The sequence below is a fragment of the Acanthopagrus latus genome, chromosome 2, assembly GCF_904848185.1.
Source record: "Acanthopagrus latus isolate v.2019 chromosome 2, fAcaLat1.1, whole genome shotgun sequence".
Classification (NCBI taxonomy): Eukaryota; Metazoa; Chordata; class Actinopteri; order Spariformes; family Sparidae; genus Acanthopagrus; species Acanthopagrus latus.
In genome coordinates this window covers 30,200,423-30,227,125 of record NC_051040.1, presented here as the reverse complement: position 1 = coordinate 30,227,125, position 26,703 = coordinate 30,200,423, and the positions used below count along the sequence as shown (strand labels likewise).

The window sequence follows — 26,703 nt, the reverse complement described above, 5'->3', positions numbered from 1 at the left end:
ATAAAACATGAATTAGAACACACTTCCCAAGATAATGACAGTACAGTAATGACATTATCATCTCACAATACACCATGATATCTTTTGATATCCAGAGTCAATCTGTATGTTAATACTGACGTGAAACTCGATAATTTCACACAGGCACAAACCTCTAGCTGCTGTCGGAGGCTGAAAGCGTCTCCACTCAGTATGTCCTTCTCTCGAGCGAGTTTCTCCCTTAGGCTCCTCTCCCTCTGAACCTCCTCCTGGACTGCACTCAGCTCACTGTCAAACCTACAGACACACACATACACACAGACAAAGACACACACAGCTGGAGCCTTTTCAGCAATCTCTGCACAGCATGGTGCTACAATCAATATGAAACACAATATATATATATTTTTTTGTTTTTACAGCTATTGACATAACTACACCGACAGCAGTGGACCCTACACAGTCCCTGGGAGTACAACTGTGCCCATGTATCTACAGACAGTGTGTGTGTGTGTGTGTGTGTGTGTGTGTGTGTGTGTAAGAAAGAGAGTGTGTGAGAGTGTACACTGACTTCCTCTGCTTCTTCTCCAGGTCATGATTGCGGCTCTGTTGGCCCTCCAAATGAAGTTTGGTGTCCTGCAATTCAGAAGTCAGGCGTTGTGTTTTCTTCTTCAGCTGCTGGATGTTTCGCTGAGACTCTTCATTATCGGCCTGCAGGTCACTTATCTGCACATAGACACACATACAATTATTCAGAATGTTGAGAAGCCTAGATGTAAATGTCATTCAACTTCTGACAACTTGAGAGCTATCCAGGCATGAAAAAAATTGTATACACTTGGAGCAAAACAAAGCAGGCTTGTGAATTATACACTGCATTGCTCCTCAAGAATTTGGCTCCAGAATGTAACATTCTTGAGTTTACTTGGAAAGTAGAGCGTTTTCTGTGCTTTTTTATACCAGGGTGGTGATGGCCATGAAAGGATTCTGATTCACTGGAACCTCACACTGTTCATCTTATGTTTAAGTTCAAGGCAATAGAACTGACTGCATGAAGTTTCAGTCCTGAGGAAAAACATTCCTACACCTTGGCGTTGCCACCACAGTACTGTAAGTACTACTATAGTACTGTAACTGTGGTGCCAAGGCATGGGCAAGGTGTTATACTGTGATGATTGAGAATTTCCTTGCATTGCAATGCAGACATAGAAGATTTTGCATCAATGCAGAGACAGAGCATGAGCGTCTTACCAAAAATATAATGAGTAAGTGAAATAGTAGGTGTCTATCAGCGAAATCCTCACTCACCCTCCTCTCCAGCTGCCGTTTGTTCTGCTGTTCAACCTCCAGCTTGTCATCAAACTCCTGCTGCAGTCTCTTCTTGGTGAATTCAATCTCTCTGATGGCTCGTTCATATTTCAGCCTCCACTCTCCTCCTGTCATAGAAGCATGTTTACAGTCACAGTATCCCAACATGCATATAAATACACAGTTTTAGTAAAGAATAAAATAAGTCAATTACCCTGATCAATAAAATACCATATATTTGCCAGGGATAATGTTCCATACTTCATACATCCAAATTTCGCATTAATCTCAGTTGTAACTTTGCACATGTATATAATATTTGCATGAAATTATGCAAACATCTGTCTATAACATATGTCCCATATCCTGATATTTTAGGATATTTCAATGGCCGAAGATTTGAACATTTCTATGTTTTGTGTTTGTCTTGATTTTGTGGAATGGCAAGCTTAAAGGGTGACAACAGATGCTATACAGGTTGCATCTTGTGCCCGTGCCACTATTTGAAAAACTTTATGTGCCACACTTCAACCCACAAAGCGATGTTAGAAGAACAAACAACAGTAGTGTAATAGTGGACAGTGCCGTTGACAACTTATATGAAAGAAAACTGCTGCATACATGTGATTACATATATAAGAATTTCCACTTTAATGAGGTGGAGGCGTTTGTGTGTCCCTGCAATCCTAGGATGTTGTCAGGGGAAATAGCTCCTGAGAGGGTCCCCCAAGGCAAATTGGTCTCAGGTGAGGGACCAGACTAAGAGCATTTCAAGCAGACTGGATGATATGGCAGTCATAGGGACAGAGTATCTCATTCAGTACAGGGATACTTCTATGCGATTGCAGGTTGCTGAGGGCAAGGCCATCCACCCATCCATCTTCTTCCGCTTATCTGGGGCCAAGTCGCGGGGGCAGCTGTCTGAGCAGGGATACCCAGACTTCCCTCACCCCGGACACTTCCTCCAGCTCTTCTGGGAGGATCCCAAGGCGTTCCCAGGCCAGCTGGGTGACATAGTCACTCCAGCGGGTCCTGGGTCTTCCCCAGGGTCTCCTCCCGGCGGGACATGCCAGGAACACCTCCCGAGGGAGGCGTCCCGGGGGCATCCTAAACAGATGCCCGAGCCACCTCAACTGGCTCCTCTCGATGTGGAGGAGCAGCAGCTCTACTGCTGTGGGCAAGGCTCTGACTGTTATTTATGCTCGTGCAGTAGTTCAGATTACCAGGCCTTCTTGGAGTCCTTGGGTGGTGTTCTGGAATGAGCTGCATCTGGGGAATCTAAAGTCCTTCTGGGGGACTCACATGGAGGGTATGGGGAGACCTGAAAGGGGCTGACTGGAGTAAAGGCCTGGATGAACCTGAATGGTGCTTTGTCACAGGACTTCTGTGCCAGTCTTGGATTGGCTATAACAAACAGCATGTTTTAACGGTTTATAAGTGTACTTGGTACCTGGCCACCTTAGTGCAAAGGTTGATGATTGACTATGTGGTCATATGATCAGACCTGTGGCCATATGTCTCTGACACTCGAATCGTGACAGTGAACTGGGGCTGTCTTGCGGAGGTCACAGACTGTTGGGCCTTCACCTCCCAACTCCAGATGACCTTCTCACTCATCAGGGAGGACCTTGGGGGAATTGAATCTGAATGGGCTATGGTCGAAGCCTCCATTGTAGAAGCGCCTCCTAGGAGCTGTGCTCAGAGAGTCATTGTTGCCTGTAGTGGCGGCAACCAAAGCCTGATGGCCAACAGTGGTGAGGAAAGCCGTCGGACTGAAGACGGAGGCCTTTCGAGCTTGGTTGGCCCAGGGGTCTCCAGCAGACAGCTACCAGGAGGCTAGAAGAGTTTTAGCTGCTCTTACTTATGTAGGAGGTATGTCAGAAGGAGGCAGAGATCATCTGCAAGTGATTTCTTTAAATTGACAATCTTGAGGCACATGTCAGATTTTATGAATTTGCTGGCAAGCATGAACTGGACACAACCCCTGCTGAGCATGACTTGTGCCTCACAACAATTACTAATCACATAAGCAATTTTCACCAACGTCTGCAGCCATAAATAACAACTGTTACAGCAAGCCCAGATAATCAGCCAAGACTTAAGGGGGCGCTGTCAACTTTGCCATCTAACTCTGACAGAAGTGTGTGCAGCAGAGTCAATGAATGCCTTATCTTAAAGCTGTCATGTAAAAAAAATATTATTGTATATTACAACAAAAGTGTATGGCACTGCAGATGTATAAATGTTTTATTTTTCGTAATGTTTATGTGATGAAAAGATGCAGCTTTTATTTTGTAGACTACTGTATTCTGAATAGTGGAAAGACTTTCTGAATAAAAGAGGAATTTAAATGATGAAACGGACCCATGTCCATTAATATAGATCATTAAGGATGCCATACACTGAGATGCATTGAGAATCCTTATGCGTTCAAATCATTCATAGCTGAGTCATAATCATTATTGAATTGTTTCATGAGGCCAGTGAAGATTCACACCTCTATAGCCCAGGCTCTGCTCCTGAACTAGACTAAGAGGGCATAGACTGAAGCCTCAGGGGAGTACTCATATAGATATGCAGATGTTGCTGTGGTAGTCAAGAAGCTCCTCGGCAGCAAGGGACCAGGGGTGTATGAGATTCGTCCTGAGATTCTAAAGGCTCTGGACATAGTTGGACTGTCTTGTTTGACATGCCTTTTCAGTGTCCCGTGGAGGTCAGGTCAGGTCAATGCCTCTTGAGTGGTTCCCATTTTCGAAAAGCGAGAACAGAGCAGCATCGATCCATCCATCCATCCATCCGGGCTGTTGCTATGAGTTATCTGGTCCCTGTATAACCAAAGTGAAACCTCTGTCTGTACTCTCTGCACAAAATCATCTAGAAAAGGGGAGGATAGCCTGCGCAACTTAAGACAATTAGTCTATCCTTTGCCAGACGTGCCGTTATTGGAGCTTCCATGACTGGTAACGCCAAAAAGTGTTTGTGATAACCTCTCAACTCAACCAGGGTTCCCTGTTCCCCTTTGTGCTGCAGGATGTGTGGAGAGAGGAGTCATCATTTTCTTTATGAGGTAAGCCTCGGTCCAGTCCAGTCCTCTGTCAAAGCTCATCACCACCGCCTTTCCACGGCATGGATTTTCAGCTCTGCTTAGTTTGTTACTGACATACACACACCCATGCACACCTGCACTACTGTCGACTAACTCTCATGTTTTTTTTTCATTTAATGTATTTTCATACATGTTAATCTCATCTGGTCTCATGAAAAATACCTTCATGATTGTGTTGCAGCATCATTTGACCTGGAACAAATCTCTACTATGGTACAAACAAGTAAAGTTGTTCTGACCTATGCAGCAAGAATGGAGAAAAATCAATTCAACATTCACAAAGTCTGCATGCCGCACAAAGACAGCTGACAGTCTATCTGCAGGGCACCTGGAACTGAAGACTTAGTTAATTTTTTACTTTAAACTAATCCATTTCTAATGTATTTCTTCACATTGGATTTTTGTGGGCTTTTGTCAAATCATTGATTGGACACCACCCCTGCAGTCTCTGCACCTTTACAGAAGATCTCAAACTGGGCTTTTTGGGTGGAAATTACAACTATTAACATCTCTGTGTGAGTATGTATATGTACAGTTCATACGGTGAGTGGACAAAATAACAAAAACGTATCACAAGTCTGATGGGAAGTTTGTGTTGAGACTTTAAGAGGTACACATGTATCGCATTAACACATCCATAAAAGTCTGAGGTGCCATGAACTAAGTCCAGAGGGAAGTTGGCCATTTTGGATTTAATTCAAATGTATTGTAAGACCCATGAGTGTTGCTACAGATCCTCTTACGGTGTGACCCTGAAAATATGTCCTTAACCCATATAGAAAACAGGGAGCACTGGTAGCCTTAGTCATCCACATAAAAAAGATCATTTACATTCAATATTCCTGACCTTTTCCTATCTTAATAGCAATATGTAGCCTAATGCTGATGACCAAAGCACAAGTGCTGAATTGTGATCAATAGAGGACTAACACAGTATGCCCATCTTTTCCAGCGTGTTAGCTGAGATCTAAGACAAGCTAAGATCTATTACCGTTAGTAAAAATGGCTGATTTGGGGAAAAAATAAATCACAAAATCTATAGCGTGCCCATCTGTATCAAGAAAACTAACTGCAGGTGTACTGTTTACTTCACATTCAGCATACAGTATGTTAAATGATGATGAGTGTTAAAAATGGGGGTTTGATTGGGATGTCAAGCCTGGTGGACAGCATCCTTGCTACCATATTCTGATCACAGTTTAAAAGACTGAGGGGTCTACGTACCCGCATCTGAGTCATCACTCCCTTTCTTATGTATTAGACACATTTTGGCTTCATAAAAGGATTGCGGAAGGGGCGATCTGATCACATTACGACTTTAAAAACTCTGCACCAAAGTAATTTGGGGCTGTCGTCTTACAGCTTGGAAGTGATTTAAAGGTAGGGTCTGTAATGTTGCTCAGAAACACATTTTGTTTTACAGGGTGAAATGGTCATGCTGTCCTGAGAGTAGTCAATACATTATGTATTCAGAAAAAGGAACAAAACTAATCTGTGCTTTTCGGCCCGAATAGCATGAATTGGTCAGATACCTTCATGTCTCGTTCTGCCTGCGCCCCCCTCTGTCCCTCCCTCCACCCTAACCCTAACCAATGCAATAATGCCATAAAAGCAAAAATTAAAGGAATCACAACACTGACATAGTAGTGTTACTGTTACAATGTAAATAAATTAATAAATCAACAGTGATTTCTGACACAGCTTCCAATAATAATGTGAAAAAACTGTTTCAGCTCATTCTCAATCATTTTCTTAAAAGACACTCACAAAGACATTCTCTTTGAAATGGTGTTACTTGCGTTATTAAAAATACCATCTGGACATCATTGTGGATGCTATACACTTAAAAATGTCCTGCATTAAGCAATAAGGCAAGTTTAGGCTTCTTTAGAGTATGTCTTACAAGTTATTCTAAAGAGATGTTCATTACATAAAACAATATTATTAACAATTATGACACCATGTCTTAATAGAGACTATTTTATCTAGTTATATTTGCGCCCATCAGAGCAAGAATGTGTCACACCTATCAACTGGGTCAACCACACCTGCTCATTAAGATCTGTTATTTCCTTCCTCAGACACTTCCTAAGCAAGGACTCCCCACTAAGAGATTTTTGTCTAACTTAGGAGCTCTCTGAGAGGATTCTCATGATGTTTGTGAGTACTAGTCCTGATGCATAACAGGTATAAATAACTATTTCAGAGATCTCCACTCAGTTATATACTTCTATCTTGTAGATTGGCGAGGATTTTCTCAGAAGATTATTATGATTTGAGTAGACCTACTTGCTGTGAGCAGTTGCCTTCCCAGCAGTGTCCTTGGACTGTCATTCAATTCCAATTGCTTTTGTCTCAGCTTGAGAATTTGCTTATTGACCTGATCACTCAAAATGGTGTTATCTTCATTCTTCAGTTTCATCATACAATTTATATATTTCATTGACAGAGATTATATGTATACCTTCTCTGCTTTAGAGAGCCTTGCATTGATTTCCTTTATGAGACCTTGTTTACAGCCCTAAAACAACAGCCACACACAATACTGGTTATCATCTAATTTACTGTGATTCAAAATACTAACTAAGCAACTAAGTTTATTGTAAGCAGATGCTACTGCTGTGACAAAACTAGTAGAACTGTCTCTCAGGCTTGATCCATACATGCCCACAAAGTCCCAACAAAACATCTAATCAGTCAAACACCTGCACGGGTGTCATACAGCTTTGTCTTACAATTGCCATTTCTACCAGTGAGTTTTTAATGCAACATAACATGAATGCCAATAATTAAATGTTAATTACTATAGTGCTGTGCACATTGCTTATGTGAGTAGGAGTGTGTCTGACCTGTGTCATCATCATCCATCTCTCCATTGAGTTCAGAAGCCCTGATGAGTCGAGCCTCCATCACCTCCATCTCCATGGACTCCATCTGTTTCTTCATGCTGTCAAACTTGGCCTTGTTGATGAGAGACAAAAACTGGTTTCTATAACAATATGGACATATCAATTTAGTTTAACCCCAGATTTCTGCCAGTTTTCATGAATTGGAGCCCAAATGGAAGGACGTTAGATGGTTAATTGTTACTTTTAACTCTTCCTGGAGACATCCTCAGAATTGTTTTTACTAACACTAACAACACCACAACAACTTACAATATAGTTATCTGTATCCAGAGTACATCTGGTCCATTCCAGTCAACATTCCCAAGATGCATGAACCTTTTCCTCTGTGTGAATACCCACATTGCCTCCTTGTGCCTCTCCCTCGAACAAACACACAGGAAGAAAAAAAAAAATCCATCCCCTATTTCTATAAGCTGGGCCATTTGTAAGCAGCCCATCCTCATGGCGGTTTGAACAGTAACTGGAATGGAATGGAATATATATGCGTGTACAAATGCATTAATATGATGTATTGTTTTTTTCCTTCGCTTCTCTTTCATTGCTAAAAGCAGAAAGTATATATTTCATCAACCCTGTGCAATGTAAAAGTTTGTGGGGGGCGTAACTACACATGCAATGGAGATTTAACAACTGAACTGGATGCTTCATGCTTCCACAACACACTTGTCTATGCTGAATATTAGACCAGGATTGGCCCATTATTTATGATGTCACAAATTGTACTCATAGTTCCGCCTCTTCAAATCAGATTTTCAGTCAGCACAGAGAAAATGTACTCTATTAGCAATTAATGTAAAAACAGCCTTCTACTGTCAAACTCTGATTATACATCAATCTACACACTGAAGCATGAACTGTAGGAACAAGAAGATAACATTTCTGAATGGAGGGCGACTAGTTGGATTTATAAATGAGCATGGGTGGCTAACAGTTCTGTTCCTCAGTAATTCAAGCTAATACACAAATGGTAATTTTCGTTGTGTTGTCTTACTGAAGTCTGTGTGTGTGTGTGTGTGTGTGTGTGTGTGTGTGTGTGTACTGTATATGACTACCTGCAGGTCCTTCATGTCTTTCTCCAGGCGGAGTCTCTCAGAAGTTTCAGTCTCCAGCAGCTGGGAGGCCGACTCCCCTGTATTACGCTCATCAGCCAGTTCTGACGACAGCTCTGTGATCTGGTGCAATACACAAACATACACATTGGAAATATTTACTCTATTAGGTGATATCGTTTTGGGATTTATCATATTCAATAACAAAAACATGAGTTAGTGACACATTCATCAGGGTCATTGCAGAAAAGACATAAGAACTAAGTTCTTAATCAAAGTCAAAGACTGAGAATTCATCATTTTGGGGAAAAAACTGACATTACCATGGATGCAGCAATAATGTCAGAGCATATTCACAGCTGTAGGAAAAAAACAGAGCAATAAAATATGGAACTCCATTAGAAAATTAGAATAACCACCGAGTACCTCCACACACACACAGTAAAATTGCAGTTCCAGAGCTCCGGCATTGAATAATTGCCTGAACATTTTTTGCAGAAATGAATGACGTAACAGTTAAGTTCACTTTGAACTGTTGGATTTAAATTCTTATGACTTTATCATTTTACCCCTGTTAGATTTTGTGAATTGAATGAACTGAATTTTAGAGTACTGGCCAAAAAAGTGTTCTTCATCAATCCCCGACAATGCTGTCAACTTCGAGGGACTGGCTACATTTTGTGCTGAAAGTAGCTGCACACTCAGTGTAAAATACAGAGGGGGTGGTCTGTGTATTTACATCAACAACAACTGATGTATAAATGCTAAGTTTGTCTCAAGCCATTGCTCACGGACATTGTGCTTTTGATTGTAAACTGCAGACCATTCTATCTGCCCAGGGAGTTTACCTTAGTTTCCATCACTGCTGTGTACCTGCCCCCAAGAGCTGACATTAAAGAAGCCATGAAAGTTCTCTACCGAACTATCAGTGAGTTGCAACTGACTCACACTGAGGGTTTTTTCATTGTCGCTAGGGATTTCAACCAGGCTAATATGAAGTCATTTCTTTCACATTTCCACCAATATGTGGATTGTGCAACTAGGGAAGTAAATACATTAGACATGGCTTAAACCACCATGAAAGATGCATTCAGAGCAGCCCCTGGCCCCCATCTTGGCTCTTCAGACCATGTATCTGTTGTGTTAATTCCAGCATATAAGCCCCTGCTGGTCAGAGGTACACCTACAGTGAGACAGGTGAGGGTGTGGTCTGAGGGGGCTATGGTGGCCAGAGCTTAGATCGGACCCCAAAAAAAATCAAGCCCAACCCGACCCAAGCCTGTGCCCGGCCCACTTTTTTTTTTTACGTGGGCCGTTATAACTGACATTCTCAACCACAATTCTGAGCTGTTTGAACTACAGAAATCTGTTTAGAATTATCTTAATTAATAATGCAACAAGTGCTGCACTTAATGCATTGACACAGCTGGCACATATGTTATTATCACTGCCCACAGCTTGTTTTAAATGGTTCCATACCTCCGACTTTCCTCTAAACTTGCTCAAAGTTAATTCTCCTGTTTCTATTTTTTTCTTTACATCTTCAAGCTCCATGTTGCACTTAAGCTACACAATCAGTGATGCCAGTAACATGTTACTCTACTCTGACCACTTTTTTTTCAGTAACGAGTAATCTAACGAGTTAATAATTCCAAACCAGTGATCAGATTAAAGTTACTTATTCAAGTCACTGTGCGTTACTATTATTTTTGTCATTTTTCTTAGTAAAAATATATATTTTTTCTTTCTTCTTGCATCTCGGGGAGTGATGTCAAGTATGCAACAAGTCACATTTTCATCATGATGACAGCTCAGGTGTAACACCACGCAGCGACACAAACAACATGGAGGGAGGAGAGGGATGCGCGTTTTCTAGCTGGAAATACAGTCATTATTTTCAGGGGGTAAAAAAAACAAAAAAAACAAATGCTTGACCAAGGGCCCAGCCCGGCCCAGCCCGGCTTGAGGATAGTGGCTGGAAATATCGACCTGACCCAGCCCGTGGGTCTGGGTTGGGTCAGGTTTGGGCTTGGGCTCAGGCAGAGAATCTAAACTCTAATGGAGGCACTACAGGACTGTTTTGAGTGCACTGAATGGGATATGTTCAAAGCAGCTGCTACTTACAACGATAACATCAACATAGATGAGTATGCAATGTCTGTGTCAGTCTACATCAATACATGCACAGAGGATACCAGCGCTTGAAAATTCATCACCACCCGGGCCGACCAAAAACCCTGGATGACTGATGAAGCACGCAAAATGCTAAAGGCACGGAAGCGAGCCTTAAGTCTAGCGACGAGATGGTACAGACCCAACTTGAGCCGTGCCATCAGACTGGCAAAACGTGCCATCAGACTGGCAAAACGTGCCATCAGACTGGCAAAGCGTGCCATCAGACTGGCAAAGCGTGCTCACAGTCGAAAAAAGTCTTTCTCCATAATCCAGCTCACACCAGGGATATGTGGCAAGGCATAAGGACTATCACAAACTTAAGGATTGCCCCTCCTGCACGTGACAATGATATGGACTAAATAACTTCTTTGGGAGGTTTGAGGCACTGAACAACTCTCCTGCTGTGAAAATTGTTCCCCAGCAGGATGAAAAGCACTCTGCCAAATTGCTCCACTGAGGATGCCATCTCCACCGCTCTTCACTTGAGCCTTGCACATCACAGACAACCTCACCTGGTCTGTGAACACTGCGGCAAGAAGTCAAGAAGGCACAGCAGCCTCTGCGCTTCCTGTGAAGGAGGAGAGCCCTCCTGCCCCCACCCATCCTCACTGCATTCTACAGGAGCACCATAGAGAGCATCCTGACCAGCTGTATCTCCATATGGTGTAGAAGGTGCAAAGCCTCTGACTGGAGGAATGTGAGGAGAGTGGTGAGAACAGTAGAGAAGATCCTTGGGACATGCTGCATGCTGCGTGTCCTCAGCTGGGAATATTATCAGAGACGCTTTTTCCCTCGTCATTAGACTGCTGAACTCTAAGTGACAATTGTCGTTTATTCTGGATACCTTGCTTCTTAAAAATATTTTGACTACCTAACTCAACAATCTCATTTTCAATATTTTGCACTTTCAGTATGTTTCTGTTTTTGATATGTTCTTTTTTTTTCAACTTAGACTTTATTAGCTTTTTTGACGCAGAAACAGGTAACCGTACAATTTATGAAACATCGTTGCCGGGCAGCATTATTACATCCACAAATGTCATACAACAGTTTTTACACTCAGTGTGCACAGTGTAGTGTAGTGTACAGGGCAGACAGGAAAAACAAATAAACCAAAAAGGATGACACCACCTCAAAACTTGTGTTGACAAATATCCTCTCCATTTTGACCATTTTGTAATGTATAAGTCATTCTTCAGTCTGAGTAGAAAAGTCAGTCTCTCCATCTCATGGATCTCCACGATCGTCTTAAGCCAATTATCTACTGCTGGTGGGTCAGTCTGTAACCATTTACGAGTTACTGCTTTCTTTGCTGCTACTATCAATATTTTCAGAAGATATCTATCATGGCCTCCCAAGTAAAGTGATGTACATGTAAACGGAATCTTCCTTTTTTTTCCCAAATACGTCCCCAAAATAGTCGTATGTAGGCGCTGTATGTGTGATGTTGATGTTTATGATTGTGCTGACATCAGCTGTTAGTTTGACACGTTTTTGACACGTTCTTGTCTTGTGTTCTATGCTGTTTGGAAAAAGCAAACGCCAACACGAAAAAGGCTTCCTCATTTGTGTAGCGAGTCATCAGTACAATGCTCCCTCAATTAGCCTCTCAGTGACTTCATCTTTTGTTTGGAGTCGCTATACAGTCGCCCATTGTTAATTGGTTATCTTATCATTTAATTCTTTTTCCCATCCCTCGTTTATATAGGATGCAGTAGCCCTCCTCCCCCTTGCTATTCCCTGGTAGAGTTTAGAAACCACTGATTTAGAGCCACCCATGTATTCTTTAACTGTTGATTGTATTATTTCATTGGGATCCATAATTGCCTAATTTGTCCCAGTTTCTTTCAAAAAATATTGGGGTAGCTGTAGGTATCTAAAAAAATCATATTTTTCTAAGTTATATTTGTCTCTCAGTGTTTGGAAATGTTGCAATGTATTTTTCACCATTATGGTACAGTTAGCAGTCATACCTTTTTTCAACCAGCAATTAAATCTAGAATCCATACAGTTTGGTTTAAATTCTGTGTCATGGATAACCCACCAAGTTTTTTCAGCTTGGTCCACAAATATAATTGCTTAACCACATCAAACCAGGTGTGCAAAGGGAATTAGGGAAGTGGACTCAAGTCATCCTGACAAGTTATTGTTCATTTATGATGTCCAGTCATTGCCTGTATTGGGACACCATTACATTCATTCTCCATCTCCTTCCACCTTGCCTCATATTCACTATCGCACAAGAAAATTATAGTCTTCAGTTGGGCAGCATAGTATCTCTAAGATTAGGTAGAGACATACCACCTCCCACCCTACCGGTAGTTAAAGTACTATATTAAACCCTTGTTTTTTTACCATTCCAAATAAATCTCGAAATGTTTGTCCCATTCATGAAATTGGGATTTTAACTGGTAGTGACATAAATAGATACAGCAATCTGGGTAAAATAGACATTTTTATAGTGTCAATTCTTGCACTAAAATTTAGTAGGGATGTTGACCAACTGTTAAGATCCTCCTTAATTTTTTTGTTAACAGTTTCATATTTTTTTATACAAGTCACCAGGGCAATGTGTACCCCCGTTCTAAGACTATTCCCAGCTAACGCGGTCCAGCATCCAGGCTGGCTAAGATGGCAGTAGCGTTTGTTTTTTTAATAATGTGTATTATATGAAGGGAGCGTCTAATATTATCTTATGTTTGGCGACCCTGGACAAAACCGGTTTGGTCAGTTTGATATCTATCATTCTTATGGTGATATTTTTTTAACATACTTTTATATTTTGAATCTATTTTGAGCCTCTGAAACAAAATTGTGTTTTGTTGCACTTGTTGCACACTGAATGACAATAAAGTCGAAGTCTAATATGTTTACCCGGCTCTCAAGGCGATCGTTACTGAGTCTCAGCTCATTCCTCTCTTTCTCCACCTTCTCCACCTTCTGCTTCAGCTGCTGGATCTCTTCCTAAGAAGGAAAAGACCGAAGATGTTAGTGACAGACAGACGTGTTTGTAAGGATACAGCTGTAACTTTATCAGCATATAAACTAATTATATACATAACCACACTGTAATTTTGCTAAATTGTAGATGCATATTCATGAGTTTTCCTTGTGCACTACCTCTTAGCTGTTTCTTCACATGAAGTGCAAACAATGTCTGACAAAATCTACCTTAAGTTGCCTTATCACACATATAGACTACAACAGGAAATTGTCCATGTCAGATGTGTTGTCACCTACTGGAAATACATGGTTTTGGTGCCTAGGCAGAGCATGCAGGAGGCAGGACATCTTAAGAAAGTACAATGTGGAAATAGCAGAAATGTTTTGCTTTTACTTCAGACTTAGATGTTTCTGTTTTTCCAGTTTCGCTCATTCACACGCCTACTCCATCACTTTCAATTCCCCAACAATGACCTGACATTTTCACACATGGGCTAAGCTTGTTACACGACTCAACTTTGTAGTAGGGAGCCGGCAATGTAAAGTCCGTTTTATGCCCGGTCCAACCGATTCTGACATTTCCATCCTCACATACAGCTCCTCCAACAAATGCATAGATATGTTCAAGCTTGCATTGCATGTGTGAAAGGGACTATATCTTTCTGATAGATGTGATGCAGTTTGATTGATTAAATATTATTATCCAAAAATATATATATATGCATGGGGAAAGTTTCAACACAAATCCTAACTGTCTCTTGCTAAGTTTTAGGTGCCAGACATTGCCATTTAAAAACGTAATTAAATTCCAGGCAAAGTGCTTGAAAATGTCACGGATATTTTAATGTGGATATGTTCAAATCTAACAGCAGCCACTACGGACATGAAATGAAATAATGCTGGGAGTCTATATTGAGAGTCTTCAAATATCCATCAGTCTTAGATTTATTTAAGAAAAATGGCTGTTTCATGTTAACTAGTTCAGTCGTTGACTAAAAAAAAGCTAAAAAAAGCAACAATTTCAAAGCATGCATCATTCACTATTTCCATAGCTATAATCCAGCACGTGTGTGTGTGTGTGTGTGTGCGTGTGTGTGTGTGCTTACTCACGTCTTTGCCACGGATTTGTTCCTCAGTGAGCTGCACCTCTATCAGAGGTCTGACTGTGGTCAAGAGCTTCCACCATGGCCAGTCTTTGACACCACGATTCTTTTTAATGTTCTTCTGAATACAGCGGATGGCCAAATCCTGGATCTGTCAAACACACACGCAACAACGTTAGTCAAAGGAAAAACACAGAGTAGCCAGCTGAACTTACTACTGTTTACCGAAAGGAGATTGGGAGGTTTCTCCATGTGCTGATGTGTCTATACGAAAAAACCTTTTTATATAGTCAATTCCTGACCTCTGATAAGTAGGTGTGGGTAAGGTACGTAGATTTATTGTACACCAGTTTACATACATTTATGCTTGCAACAAAAACATACAATATGTATACTGTATATGTCACCATGAAGTGATAGGAAGGCTGAGCTTCCTGTTCATATACTACTGCAGCTCTACAGGACTCTTTTGTGTATACAGACAGGGAAATGTTAAGAGATCCTGCCACCAAGGAGAACCAGATCATTCTTGAGGAATATACATTGATAGATATCATACATTCGCAAATGTGTTGATGTTGTTGTGATAAAGAAAAAACAACAATTAAATCATAAAGCACTGCCAGAGCGAGACAAAGATCTGGCATCAAGGAGGACAAGCAGAGGCATAGGAGAGTCTGAAGATAGAAGGGTATGTATGAGGTGATCCGGAAAATCACAGGCTACAAAAGCAGGAGCATGTTCAGTGAGGCCCCCGTTGCCAGAAAAGCTTCTAACATTACATTTATTTCCATGTACAAATGCCATGTGCCAACCAGCCTGTCATTGCTAACAATTTGTTGTGACACAGAGTGACAGATAAAACATGGAGAGGAGGGACATGAAAACAATGTATGAATAATAATGTGGGTCAAATGATGCAGTGACAACAACATACTAATATAGTGGTACAGTTTGTAGTCTTCAAACCTGGAACTTGATTAGCATTTTTGAACTCTTGGTTCCCTTGTCTAAAAGTCTGTGTCAATTTTGAAATGGTGTTCAATTAAATACCTCAAATAAGGTCTGTGGTTATCACAGGCTTAAGATATTTACACATTTTGTTCTACAACATAAAACACATCATTGAATGTCTCACAATTCCATTATAAAGGCGATACATGTCTTGAAAACGGCAAATGCTAACAAATGGCCTAATGTGACTACAGTCGTTGTCACGGACATTAAACCGAACACTGAGACTAATACACTCACTAGCCTTTCTTTACAGGTAAACTTCTGTTGCTAATTATTCTCACTCTAACTTTACAACTTGTAGATCAATTTACAGAAAACTTGTTTAGTAATTTTGGAGTAAGATGCTTCCTCACCATTGAGTGGGAGTCGTCCACTGAAGAGTGACATTTGTTTATGTATTCATTCATTTTTAATATATCACATTTTTTCCTTCCCATCCCATCCCATCCCCACCAGAGACCAGACCATGCAACAAGAGGGCCAGGAGTGACATTGCTGACATTTTTTAACATATCACTGACAGACGAGTGTCATCTTCTGCAATATATCAACCACCATCATCCCTGTACTGAAAAGGCCTGACCTGTTAAGTCTAAACAGCTACTTCCCTGTAGCACCCATTCTGATTTATGTACTCAAATCACAGATTCTGCAATTTTTGATAATGGTCAAATGTCTGATGAAAGAGAATTACTATAAAGTACTGTGGTGTAGCAGAAATGCTCTGGCCTGAAAACTCCAGATGTGATCAATTATGTTTGATAGTTTCAGGGAAAATGTCATTTGTGAAGTAGAAATCATCTTTCCCCACTAGGGGTTAACGATATATTGTTATCGTATCTATATCTAGATATGAACATTCAAGATATCAATATCAAAAATGAAACGATATAAACGATATAGAGTTCCCCGCTCGCCCTGCATGTACAGCTCTGGCAGTCATAACAAACATCATTTTTACGATTTCAGACCGTCTTAGCTACTTTATATCTGAAAAGCGACTAGTGACAAATTTAGCGACTTATTCAGATCATCAGGGGAAAGACGAGCAATATATTATATTGTAATTCTCATGCTGCTCAGAGTCATCACAGTCCATGGCTCCTCTGCAGCAGCACCGGGGTCTCTCCCCTCCCGAGCAGCTGTGCAGGCGGCAGGCCGGTGTGTCGGGGGCTGGCTGGGGCAGCAGGAGCGACACCGCGGCCGCTCGCTTTGTGGATTTGAGCCCAGATAGCTGCTGTTTACTCTGTTGATCCGTTAATTCTCTGACTTCTTTCTAGATTCCACTGGTACTTTACCGATAACCTGAAGCTGCTGAGTCTCGATCTTCACTTTTCACTTCACTTCACTTTCATGACTAGAAGCCACCAGGAAACAACAAAAGTAGCTCAAGTGCATCTCAGATAAAATGATTGTATAACTGCTGGCTTCACGCCCTCAATATTTTTTACACCGACTTTGCTCAGGCCACAAACAGATATACAGTCCCTGGCAGTGAACTGAAGGTGGAGAACGTGATTCTGGTGAAAAATAGTTGATTGACGACCTGGGAAAGATACTAAACAATCGACTATCTTTCTTTGTTGTTATATTCATTACAGCCACCACAAAACACAGTCTTGCTTAGGTTTTACATTATGTGCAGCAGCCTCACCTTCCTCTTCTTGAAGGCATGTCTAGCCAGGTATCCCCTGCATGCAGCCTGGAACATAGAGATGTTCCTCCTCGTCTGCACGTCCCGCTGCTCCTCCAGCCTGGACAAAGTTCCTGCCCTGAAGAACACCTGCAGGAGGAGAGAAAGGGTTAAGTAACACACGATTCTCTGCTTGAAGGTAGGAACATATGGCTAATATATAGCTGCAAATACATGTATGGGGTGGCAACTGTTCTCAATCTTAAAGAAATAAACCTTTGCACAGTAATGTGCTTCAATATGTTAAGCAAGTGATTGTAAAAGTTGCTAGGATTTCATGTGGATTTCGACCCATCTGAAATCCTATTTCAAGAGATCTCCTAAACTCCATGTTGTTATGATTTGATTTTAAGAAATGTAGTGTATAACCTTTTGCAGCAGTCAACAACTACAACAAGAGAGTTTTTGTAACCATGTAGAAAATCTGTCATCTTTGGCACACAGACAAAATCTGAATGGATCTTTGCACAGATAACTTATTATGGCTTTTATAAATGGAAACATGCCAACCCTGCACTTAACAGTTTCACAAGGAAGTCCAATATCCAATCAATTTCATCGACCGTGAACCACCACCTCATTCTTATCTCTCACATATTACTGATCTCTAACATGCAGCTGGACTAGCATTGCCCTAACCCTTACCTTAACCCAAAAGCCTTAGTTCTTACAACCTTAATTTATGGGTTGTCTGGTGTTTGATTGTCAAAATGAGAACAATAACAGCTTAAATCCCTGATGATTTACATTTGCATTAGTGACAGCTGTGTCCACAACTATGCACGTTATCAAATGCAGCCCCCATGGTACCATAGCAGCCAACAAGTCATATCAAAGGAGAAACATTTGTGCACCCATAAGCCAAAACATTTAAATCCATTAACAGAAATAATTAATAACATTAATCGACTCTTTACAATGCAGTTCGCTGGGAAACATTGAGTCCTGGCATTCAGGATGTGAATGTTCTTTGACCTGTACCAATCACCTACCTCTGTAATGGCCATTCTGAGGAACTTAAAACTGTTCAGCTGCTCCACCTCCACTGATATAGACAGGGGTTTGTGTCTTTGCCTCTTTTTCTCAAAAATCAACAATTAGCTCCTTGGTTTTGCTGATGCTGGGCAGTAGCTTGTTTTCTGTGCTTAACTCTGTAAGATTTCCTCCCAATATGAACGCTCATGGTTGTTTGTAATGTGGCTAATAATGGTGGTATTGCCCGCATATTTTGAAAAAGAGTTCTCTTGATGTCTGGAAGTGCAGTCTTAGTGGTACAGTGTGAACAAGAGCAGAACAGGAACAGAGCACACAGTCCTGGGGGCTCTGGTGTTGAGCACTAACATGGAAGAGCTGTGACTGCCAGTCTGTACTGTGAGGAAATCTAATATCCAATTGCTTAGTGTGGTAGTCAAAGCTGAGCCAACAAACAGCATTCTGATGTACCTGTTCTTATTTTCGTATCATATCATATCAGAACTCTTGTATGAAATGCTGCTGAGGGCAGATGATGGCAAACTAGCTAAGGAGGAACCAACACATCTGGTTAGGTTAGCTTGATCACATGATGCACATTTAGCACAGGTTGTTTTATGTTAAACATTTGTAGGAGCTGTGTGTTACCAGTGGGTGGGCTGCAGAGACCCTACAGGAATTGCTTGTTTTCCTCATTCTGGGAGTTGGTAGGCTCAGGTAGGACCAGTTTATATATGTAGAGAAAACGTGTTTTTCATAATATGGTACCTTTAAAACTGTTAACCATTCACATAATGGTTGGCATCAAGCTAACAGGGAAAGCACTAGTTATATAAATTCAATTCAAAGGGTGCCTGGTTGCTCAGTTGGTAGAGCGCATGCCTCAGATTCAGAGGTAGTGTCCTCACCAGGGCGGCCCATGTTCAATTCCAGCCTGTGGCTTCATGTCATCCCCATTCTCTTTCTTTGCATATCCTGACACTGTCTGCCTGTGTTGTGTAAATTATGTATGTATAATTTGTTGGTTTCTTGTGAAAGTGTATTTCCAGTACAGACAACACTGATTTTTCACCAAAACATGAGCAACAAGACCTTTCTATAAATATGCTTGTTTCAGATAAAAGGGGTCTATCTGCTGTTAAAGTTGCCACAATTTGAAGTTACAGCGTTATGGTAACATTCTGTATTTTTATAATGAGATGATTAGTGTGTGTGGGCATGTGTGCAGCTCCACTCACCCTGCTCAGCCCCAAGTGGTAGTTGCTCTTCTCCAGCTCCAAGGACTCCAGCAACTCCTCCACTGCCTAGAAACCAGCAAAGCAAACAGAAAGACAGATAAGCAAAATTCACCACTGCTCATTCTGGCCTCACCTCTTCATGACCACGTGACATAGTTGCCCAGAAGATGCTAGCCTGGCACCATAGCAACAAACACCATGCCACCTTAACACCAGAAAACACAACACAAACACCTCGGCGTGATCTACCTCATAGGACTTGATAGGACATAAGTCAGACAGAGAAGCTTCTCAGGTCCCTTTTCTTTTATGTTTCATCAATCTTGTCAACTGAACCTTTTAAAAAACAAACTACAAATTGTTTGGTGGATGGGGCTCAACTTCGAGCGCTTTGAGGGCTGATGCTAGAATATAAATATCTGAATAATAATTTGAAAAAGTGTTGAATTAGGCTATTCTGAGAGCCTTAATCAGTCAGGTGCTCCACCCAGTGGCTGTAATTTGATTTACAAGTATCCACCACTCCCAGTAGAATACAACCAATCAGAGCCAAGGGGAGTGTCTGAGAAGTGTCAGTCATTCTCGTGCATACACTGCTGGCCTCACACAGTGTGTGAGCACAGGCTTAGTGCCTGCTCTTACCTGGTCAGATATGTTCAAGCCCAAACTGTAAACTATGGTGGAGAACAGACAACAACAACATAGATAAAAAATGCCCCACCATTACCCACGTCCAAGGGAAGAAATAAGAAGACTGATGAAGAAAAGCAGTGTAAAAAGAAAGAATTAGACCGTGCCAGAAAGAAAACAATTATAAACATCAGAGTGTCAGAGGTGGAGGGAGCTGTGGTATTTGTAAGGACTAAAGAGCGACGCAGAGTTGGTTGCTTTTCTGCTGGACAAGTAAGGACCCCTGCTTGTTATGTGTTTCATTCTATGTTTTAACCAGAAGTCTATGGTGGCGGTGGTTACAGTAATACTGGCAATAGTGCATGTGGCCATATGATGTTGCAGTCGTAGCTTGTGGCTAAATCTAGCTTGTTAGCTTGTACACTAACTCTGGTGTTTACCTTTGTGTTTATGGTTACTGGTCAGCAAGCGTCTTTTAAGCGACCGGGCAGTTATTATATTAGTTTGTGTTCAGGATGCTCTGAAGTGGTTGAATTGGTTTAGAGAAATAACATTACTCATGCTCCAGAGAAAAAAAATTGTGCCGGGTAATGATTAGTTGGTAACTTCGTCTACAGCAATGTGAGGAATAGTGTTTGTTACTGATCGGCATGAGGCACTCGTCATTGTAATTTAGTTGTATTGATCAGAAATAGAACAATCAGGGCTTATGTTGTATGCACTAACTTGGTTATCTGGGGTCCTCTGTTACTGTGTTTACAAGCTTGGAGGCTCCTCTGTGGGGAGGGGCTTTGAAGGCAGGGCTACAGCGCAGCAGAGAGGAAGAAGGAGAGACCTGGGAAATTTTCTGGCTAAATCCACTTTTTCTCAAAACTCCAGACTGCAGCTTTAAGTTTGGTTCGATAGGTAATATATCATAGGTCTTCTGAAAATGTGACTAAATCTGCTGGATCAACAATATACATAAAGCAACTTGAACAAACAATTTTGGCTGTGTTGTGTTATACACATTTGCATAGCCTCTTAATTTCTCCCGAGTGATTCTGATTGATAGTGACTGATGCCTCTTCCGGGACTTGATTTGAACAAGTCAGTAAAGTAGTTAAAGGTCCTAAGAAATCCACCAATTGTCAGTCCGAATGCTGTTTTGAGGCGGCTTTGTTATTTTTAATCTAATGTTTTTGTTCAGCTTTATAGATTGCTGGACACTGGAATACCTCAGAGTATAAAGTCAGTGTACCACAGTCTACAACATTGTTGTGAAGACCTTCTTACAAAGCTAGTAGATCACTGTAACTCTGCAGTGATATGATAATAATATGCAATGGATCATCAGGCTCTCTGGGAGGGAATAATGACAGTAATGGTGTGTGATGTGGTGGACTGCCTCTGCTGTTAGCCTGGTTGGTCTGAAAACCTCTTGGCGGTTACATCTGGCTACTGACATCATAGCTACATCGCATTATGAGGGGAACTGACAGAACTGGGCTGTCAGCAGCAGAAAAACAGGGCTTTTTGTTTGGCAAAAAAATAAATAAATAGAAAATCTAAGGCTCAGCAAACCAATATACTCTTTTTGTCACTTTTCATTTCTCAGTCCTCTCAGATTATACGCCCTTCTTGGTCTTAAACCACCTTCCTTTATCCGTCTTTCTTCCTTTCTTTCTTCTCCGCTGTTCATGCCCATCTACCAACAGAACTGGGAACCGTTAGTTATTTCTGAATGGGCTATCCGCTCTATTCTTATCGACAAGGAACCTTGTTAGCCACGTTAATGCCAACGTGTTGTGGTATATTATAGAGAGGATAGCTTGATCTGATTAATTAAGTTTCATTTAAATCTTCTCTGTTTACAGTGACAATTCACGCCAATGTTCTCTTTAAATATTCATCATTTAAAAGACACATGCAAAGACACAGGCACTCAGTATATTAAAATTCACCTTTAAATAAAAACCTCAGCACATCGGTCAAGAAGGCGTTAAAGGTGTAGACATTCAGACAAAAGACTAATTCAATTTGAACTAAACAGCCAAACAAATAAACCCATCCCTTAAATGCTCCTGCGCTATGCCTCTTATATTCATGGATGCACAGCACCATGGCAATAACACAACTGGGCAGGCTGACCAGATATAGTCAAAGCATCTATTGGTCAAAAGTAAGTCAAACTCAATAGGTAACATTACACAGGTGAAGACATGTAATTCCAAGGCAAAGAATGTGAGGTCTACCCAACAAGTAAAATGCCACGTAGTATCTTCAATGTTATTTATGTATCATTAGTAGCACAGTGAAGTGGGAGTTGACCCTGTTGCAGATTGGCTAGAATAGTGTTGTTTGGTGTGGTCCCATTTACAGAGTCAGTGCTGTGCATGAACGACCGATTTCTTTTCAGCAAGACAGAGAACAAACACCTAGCAGCCCACGAGGAGATATTCTTTGAATTTGACAGTGTGCGTTTTGGATTAGAATTGCTGCTATATTATATATATATATATATATATATATATATATATATATATATATATATATATATGTGTGTGTGTGTGTGTGTGTATATATATGTGTGTATTGTATTTTCCTCCAGTAGCCCCACCTTCCCTCACAAAGGCTAATCACACCTTTGTGCAAAGCTGCTATATACTGCCTGAACAGAATGTAGAGAAGACATTTATCATATGCTCAGGGATGTTCTTAAACTGTTCTGCCTCCTATTTGAAAGGAATGGAAAGATAATGAGACAAGAAAAAAAATGTGGAAAGAGACAAGACAATGAGAGGGAGAGAGGGGAGCAAAGAAAGAGTTCTTCCTGCTGCCAGTAATTAATCAGTACAGTAGCTGTATGCTGCCAGCCTGCCCGATCATAATTAATTACACACAAGAGCAGTCTTGGAACAGGAAGAGGACAGCAAAGAGAGGAGAGCAGAAGGGGCGGGGAAATAGAGGGATTCTGTTCACTGAATCTCCAGACATTACAGTTTCAGCATTCAGCATAGCTGGGAGTTTTCAGGAGCTACTCCAGTCGTTTAATCTTTAACTTCCATATATTTAAAGTACTAACAAGAGACAGAATCATCAATATTAATGCAGCAGTGGCAGAGAAACCTTGACTTTAACTCCACAACTCCACTACATTTCAGATAATAAATTCAGCTCATGAAAATAAAACTGACGTTATTCTACTTGAATCTCAGAACCTGACGAGCATTATTTATCACCATCTTGGGCCACTGGCCAATCTCTGAACAGTTGTTAACATACTGTACTATGAAAGTATACATGATGTGTGGTTAGTTAACAACCTTTTCAGCAAATATGTACAATTTAAGTTTCATTGAGGACAGTGTTGATGATTTGCTGGTGAAACACATGCTGTAGTGTATTCAGTTAAGACAGACCAGGAGGTCATTTTCATCTGGGACACTTTAGAGTATGATGTGCACATGAACATTTAGTTCAGCGTGGCCTATCCATCATTAACCATTACTGTTTGTGTTTTATTAATTTATGGCGAGCTGGAAGGACCCAGAGACACAAAACTTGGTACGTTGAGTATAAATGACGTCCAAATGCTGCTACAAAAAATTGATCCCAATCCGTCAGATGGGGGCGCTGTAACATAGGGTGTAAACTTCGAAAGGCTTTCCCCACAAAACCATAAGTGCTACTGACTTGAAATTTTTCATACACGTCCTCCTGATAGTCCTCTACAAAACAGTCTCTTGCACCACGAATGTATTTTTGCAATGGGCGGGGCTTAGAGATGATTGGCCATAACTCCCACACGCTTTGTCCTATCATCACAAACCTTGGTGGGTAGGTTCAAAACAGAATTGGGAATCTGCCTACCAAATCATTTTGAGCTCAACCTGTAGGGGGCACTATAAATGCTATTAGCATGTAGCTAAAAAAACAATTTGGAGAAATCTGGGGCTTATCATGGGTATGTGTTGCAATGATCTTTGAGAAACACAGCCGCCGATGTCATCGACTGCGGGGGTGAGGGTCAGGGTGGCTGGTCTGGGCTGAAAGAGGTCTGAACCCGCAGATTGCTGCTTGTGGCTATATTTTCTGTTGTTTTCTTGTTTGATTAATTTCATTTTGTTCATCTCATTCTAATTAAATTATACAGTGTCAGTGTTTCCTTCTGTTTGTATTCTGTGTGTATTGAAACAGAATGAAAACATCGGATTAAAGGTCCCATATTATACTGTTTTTCATCAAATTCACACAGCTGTCAGAGGTCCAACAGCTCTGTATTTGATATGCATTGCCCCAAACCCATCCCTGGTCCTGAATTTCAGCTGTCTAAAAGTCGCTCTACAGAGCTCTATTCAGAGCAGTCTGTTTCTGTGTTTGTCTCCAACTCAGTCTCCAAACTCTTGGACACTGTTAGCATCGTCTCTGTCTCCAGTCTGCACATGTTTTCAGACTTTTTACTGTGACAACCAAGCCCCATCGTAACATCATTAACATTAAACTCACTTCAAACTCCATTACATAGCGGACCGAAGCGGAGCTCATTAGTTAGCCAATTTCCAGCTGACTTCACCATACTCGTAGGCAAGTGTAAATACTATCAAACTGTGGCGACACTTTTCAGTGGCTCGGGTGCAGTTGCTGGGTCCAGTATGGTTGGGATTGATCCTTTTACGAGGGTCAGTGTCGAGGCAAAGCCAGCTTTATACTGACCCTCGTTACTGAAGCTGTCCGATGTGAAGCGATTAGCACACACACACAAGCTAACACGAACCGTAACAGGCACGTTGTCTTAAAATATGAAACACAACCACTGTCTCTTCTGTTGTTTTGTAGCTGGGACAGAATATAGGCACTGATGTTGATTTTTACAACCAACAACAGAGCTATTTGCGTGTCTGTCTTTGAACGACGACATTGTGAAACACTGCTGTCTCACTGCTGGACACACCGAACTTCCCCTCGGGGATGAACGCCCTCCTCTCAGATATCTCCTGTCACCGCACAGAGGAGGCCGGCCTATGATAATGACTCTTTTTCGTTACATAACGAAAGGAGCAGAAACTGAACAGCCTGTAGGAGCACCGTGTTACCAGTGGGTGGGCTGCAGAGACCATGCAGGAATCACTTGTTTTCCTCATTCTGCGGGTTGGCAGGCTCAGGGAGGACCAGCTTATATATGTAGAGACCAGAGAAAACGTGTTTTTTTATGATATGGGACCTTTACAAAAATTAATTCAGGAAAAGTAGAGGTGGGATGTTACACTGAGTAGGTGGATTAACAGCATCAATAATTAAAAGAAAAAAGCAACTGAACTTTCATCTGTTATGGCAGACTGAAATCATCTCTGACAGACTTTTTATAGATAGCATATTGGTGTGTTTGGAATACAATGGATCGTGCACAGAGTATGAGGAGTTCAACATTTGTCATATCCTCCTAGTACGGTCTGTGTATCCAAAGCTTGGTAATCTTCTTCCTCTGTGCCATAGATCTCCATTGTTATCCAGAAAACCTTTAATAATTAAATCAGTAAGCCACACTTTTTTACTTGGTGAACTCATGTACTGATGTACTGTTCCTTCATCACCATGAACACATGACTCAATCCCACATACACTGTAAGCCTGCTACAAATGTTCACTAGCGTACCATATTAATCAACAGCTAAAAACAGTACCCAACTATGTGTTTGAGAAAAGCACTTTGAAGCAGTGGCCCTTTGAAAAAACAGTAAAAAAAAAAAGTAAACCTATGCATTCATGAGCTGTGTGGTACTCAACATTCATATGCTTTAATAGAAACCAATGGGTTTGGTGCTGAGAGCCACATACAGGTTTAACCGACAGACAAGCACATTTGCTGGTTATGGCATTTTCATGAGATTTGCTGTCAGTAAATTAAATTAAAGACAATTCAAATCCATGTAACAAGGTTACAAGGTAAATGTATTGTTTCTTTGTTTTCTTTAAACATAAGCGTTTGTGTCCTTTGTGCTACATCTATTTTAGAAAAGTGTGCTGGAGTGTCGATGATGAATTGAGAAGTTTAAGCTTAAGAATGAATCTTCTCTATAGTCTGCTGGCAACTTACTACAACAATCATCCGTCAGTAATGTATTTTTAACTACCATGATTATTGTGGGGAATATAGCTGAAGTCGGAAAAAAAGTAGTAACTATCATTTCAGCAGTCATGACCCTGTCAAACACTCACCCTCTTCTCATCTGTTACAATATAGTGGCGGCCATGCTTCTTGGTCAGATGAGGTGTCAGGACATCAAAGCGCCTGCGGAACTCAGAAAATACCATGTGGTCTGGGTATCCTGGAGCCAGGGAGGCAGCAGAACAGAGAGGAGAGCACAAATATGTCAAACAAAAGTTTAAGAACTGTTAACAATTTGACAAAAGACAAATTTGTAAAGGTTTGACAGTTGGAAATGCACAAGGTTACAAGTGTTTATCAAGCTTTAGAATAGAGTTATACTGACAGCAGTGTGTGTGTGTGTGTGTGTGTGTGTGTGTGTGTGGGCGTGTGTGTGTGTGGATCAGGAGTTGAATGATCAAAAATACAGTGTGAGCCACAGTAATCCAGTCCT

The 26,703-nt window shown here is 41.1% G+C and overlaps 1 protein-coding gene across 1 annotated transcript in view; it reads right to left on the bottom strand.

Annotated features, from left to right (window-relative positions):
* Positions 1-26,703, bottom strand: part of LOC119009374 (unconventional myosin-XVIIIa-like) — a 127,331-nt gene that overhangs the window by 27,170 nt on the left and 73,458 nt on the right. The window contains exons 20-29 of the mRNA XM_037080584.1: positions 26,321-26,430; positions 19,493-19,558; positions 17,244-17,372; positions 14,580-14,723; positions 13,401-13,490; positions 8,355-8,474; positions 7,243-7,354; positions 1,288-1,415; positions 551-705; positions 153-276 (exon numbers count right to left, since the gene is read on the bottom strand). Coding sequence (XP_036936479.1) covers positions 153-276; positions 551-705; positions 1,288-1,415; positions 7,243-7,354; positions 8,355-8,474; positions 13,401-13,490; positions 14,580-14,723; positions 17,244-17,372; positions 19,493-19,558; positions 26,321-26,430 — 1,178 coding nt within the window. The remainder of the gene's footprint in view (positions 1-152; positions 277-550; positions 706-1,287; positions 1,416-7,242; positions 7,355-8,354; positions 8,475-13,400; positions 13,491-14,579; positions 14,724-17,243; positions 17,373-19,492; positions 19,559-26,320; positions 26,431-26,703) is intronic.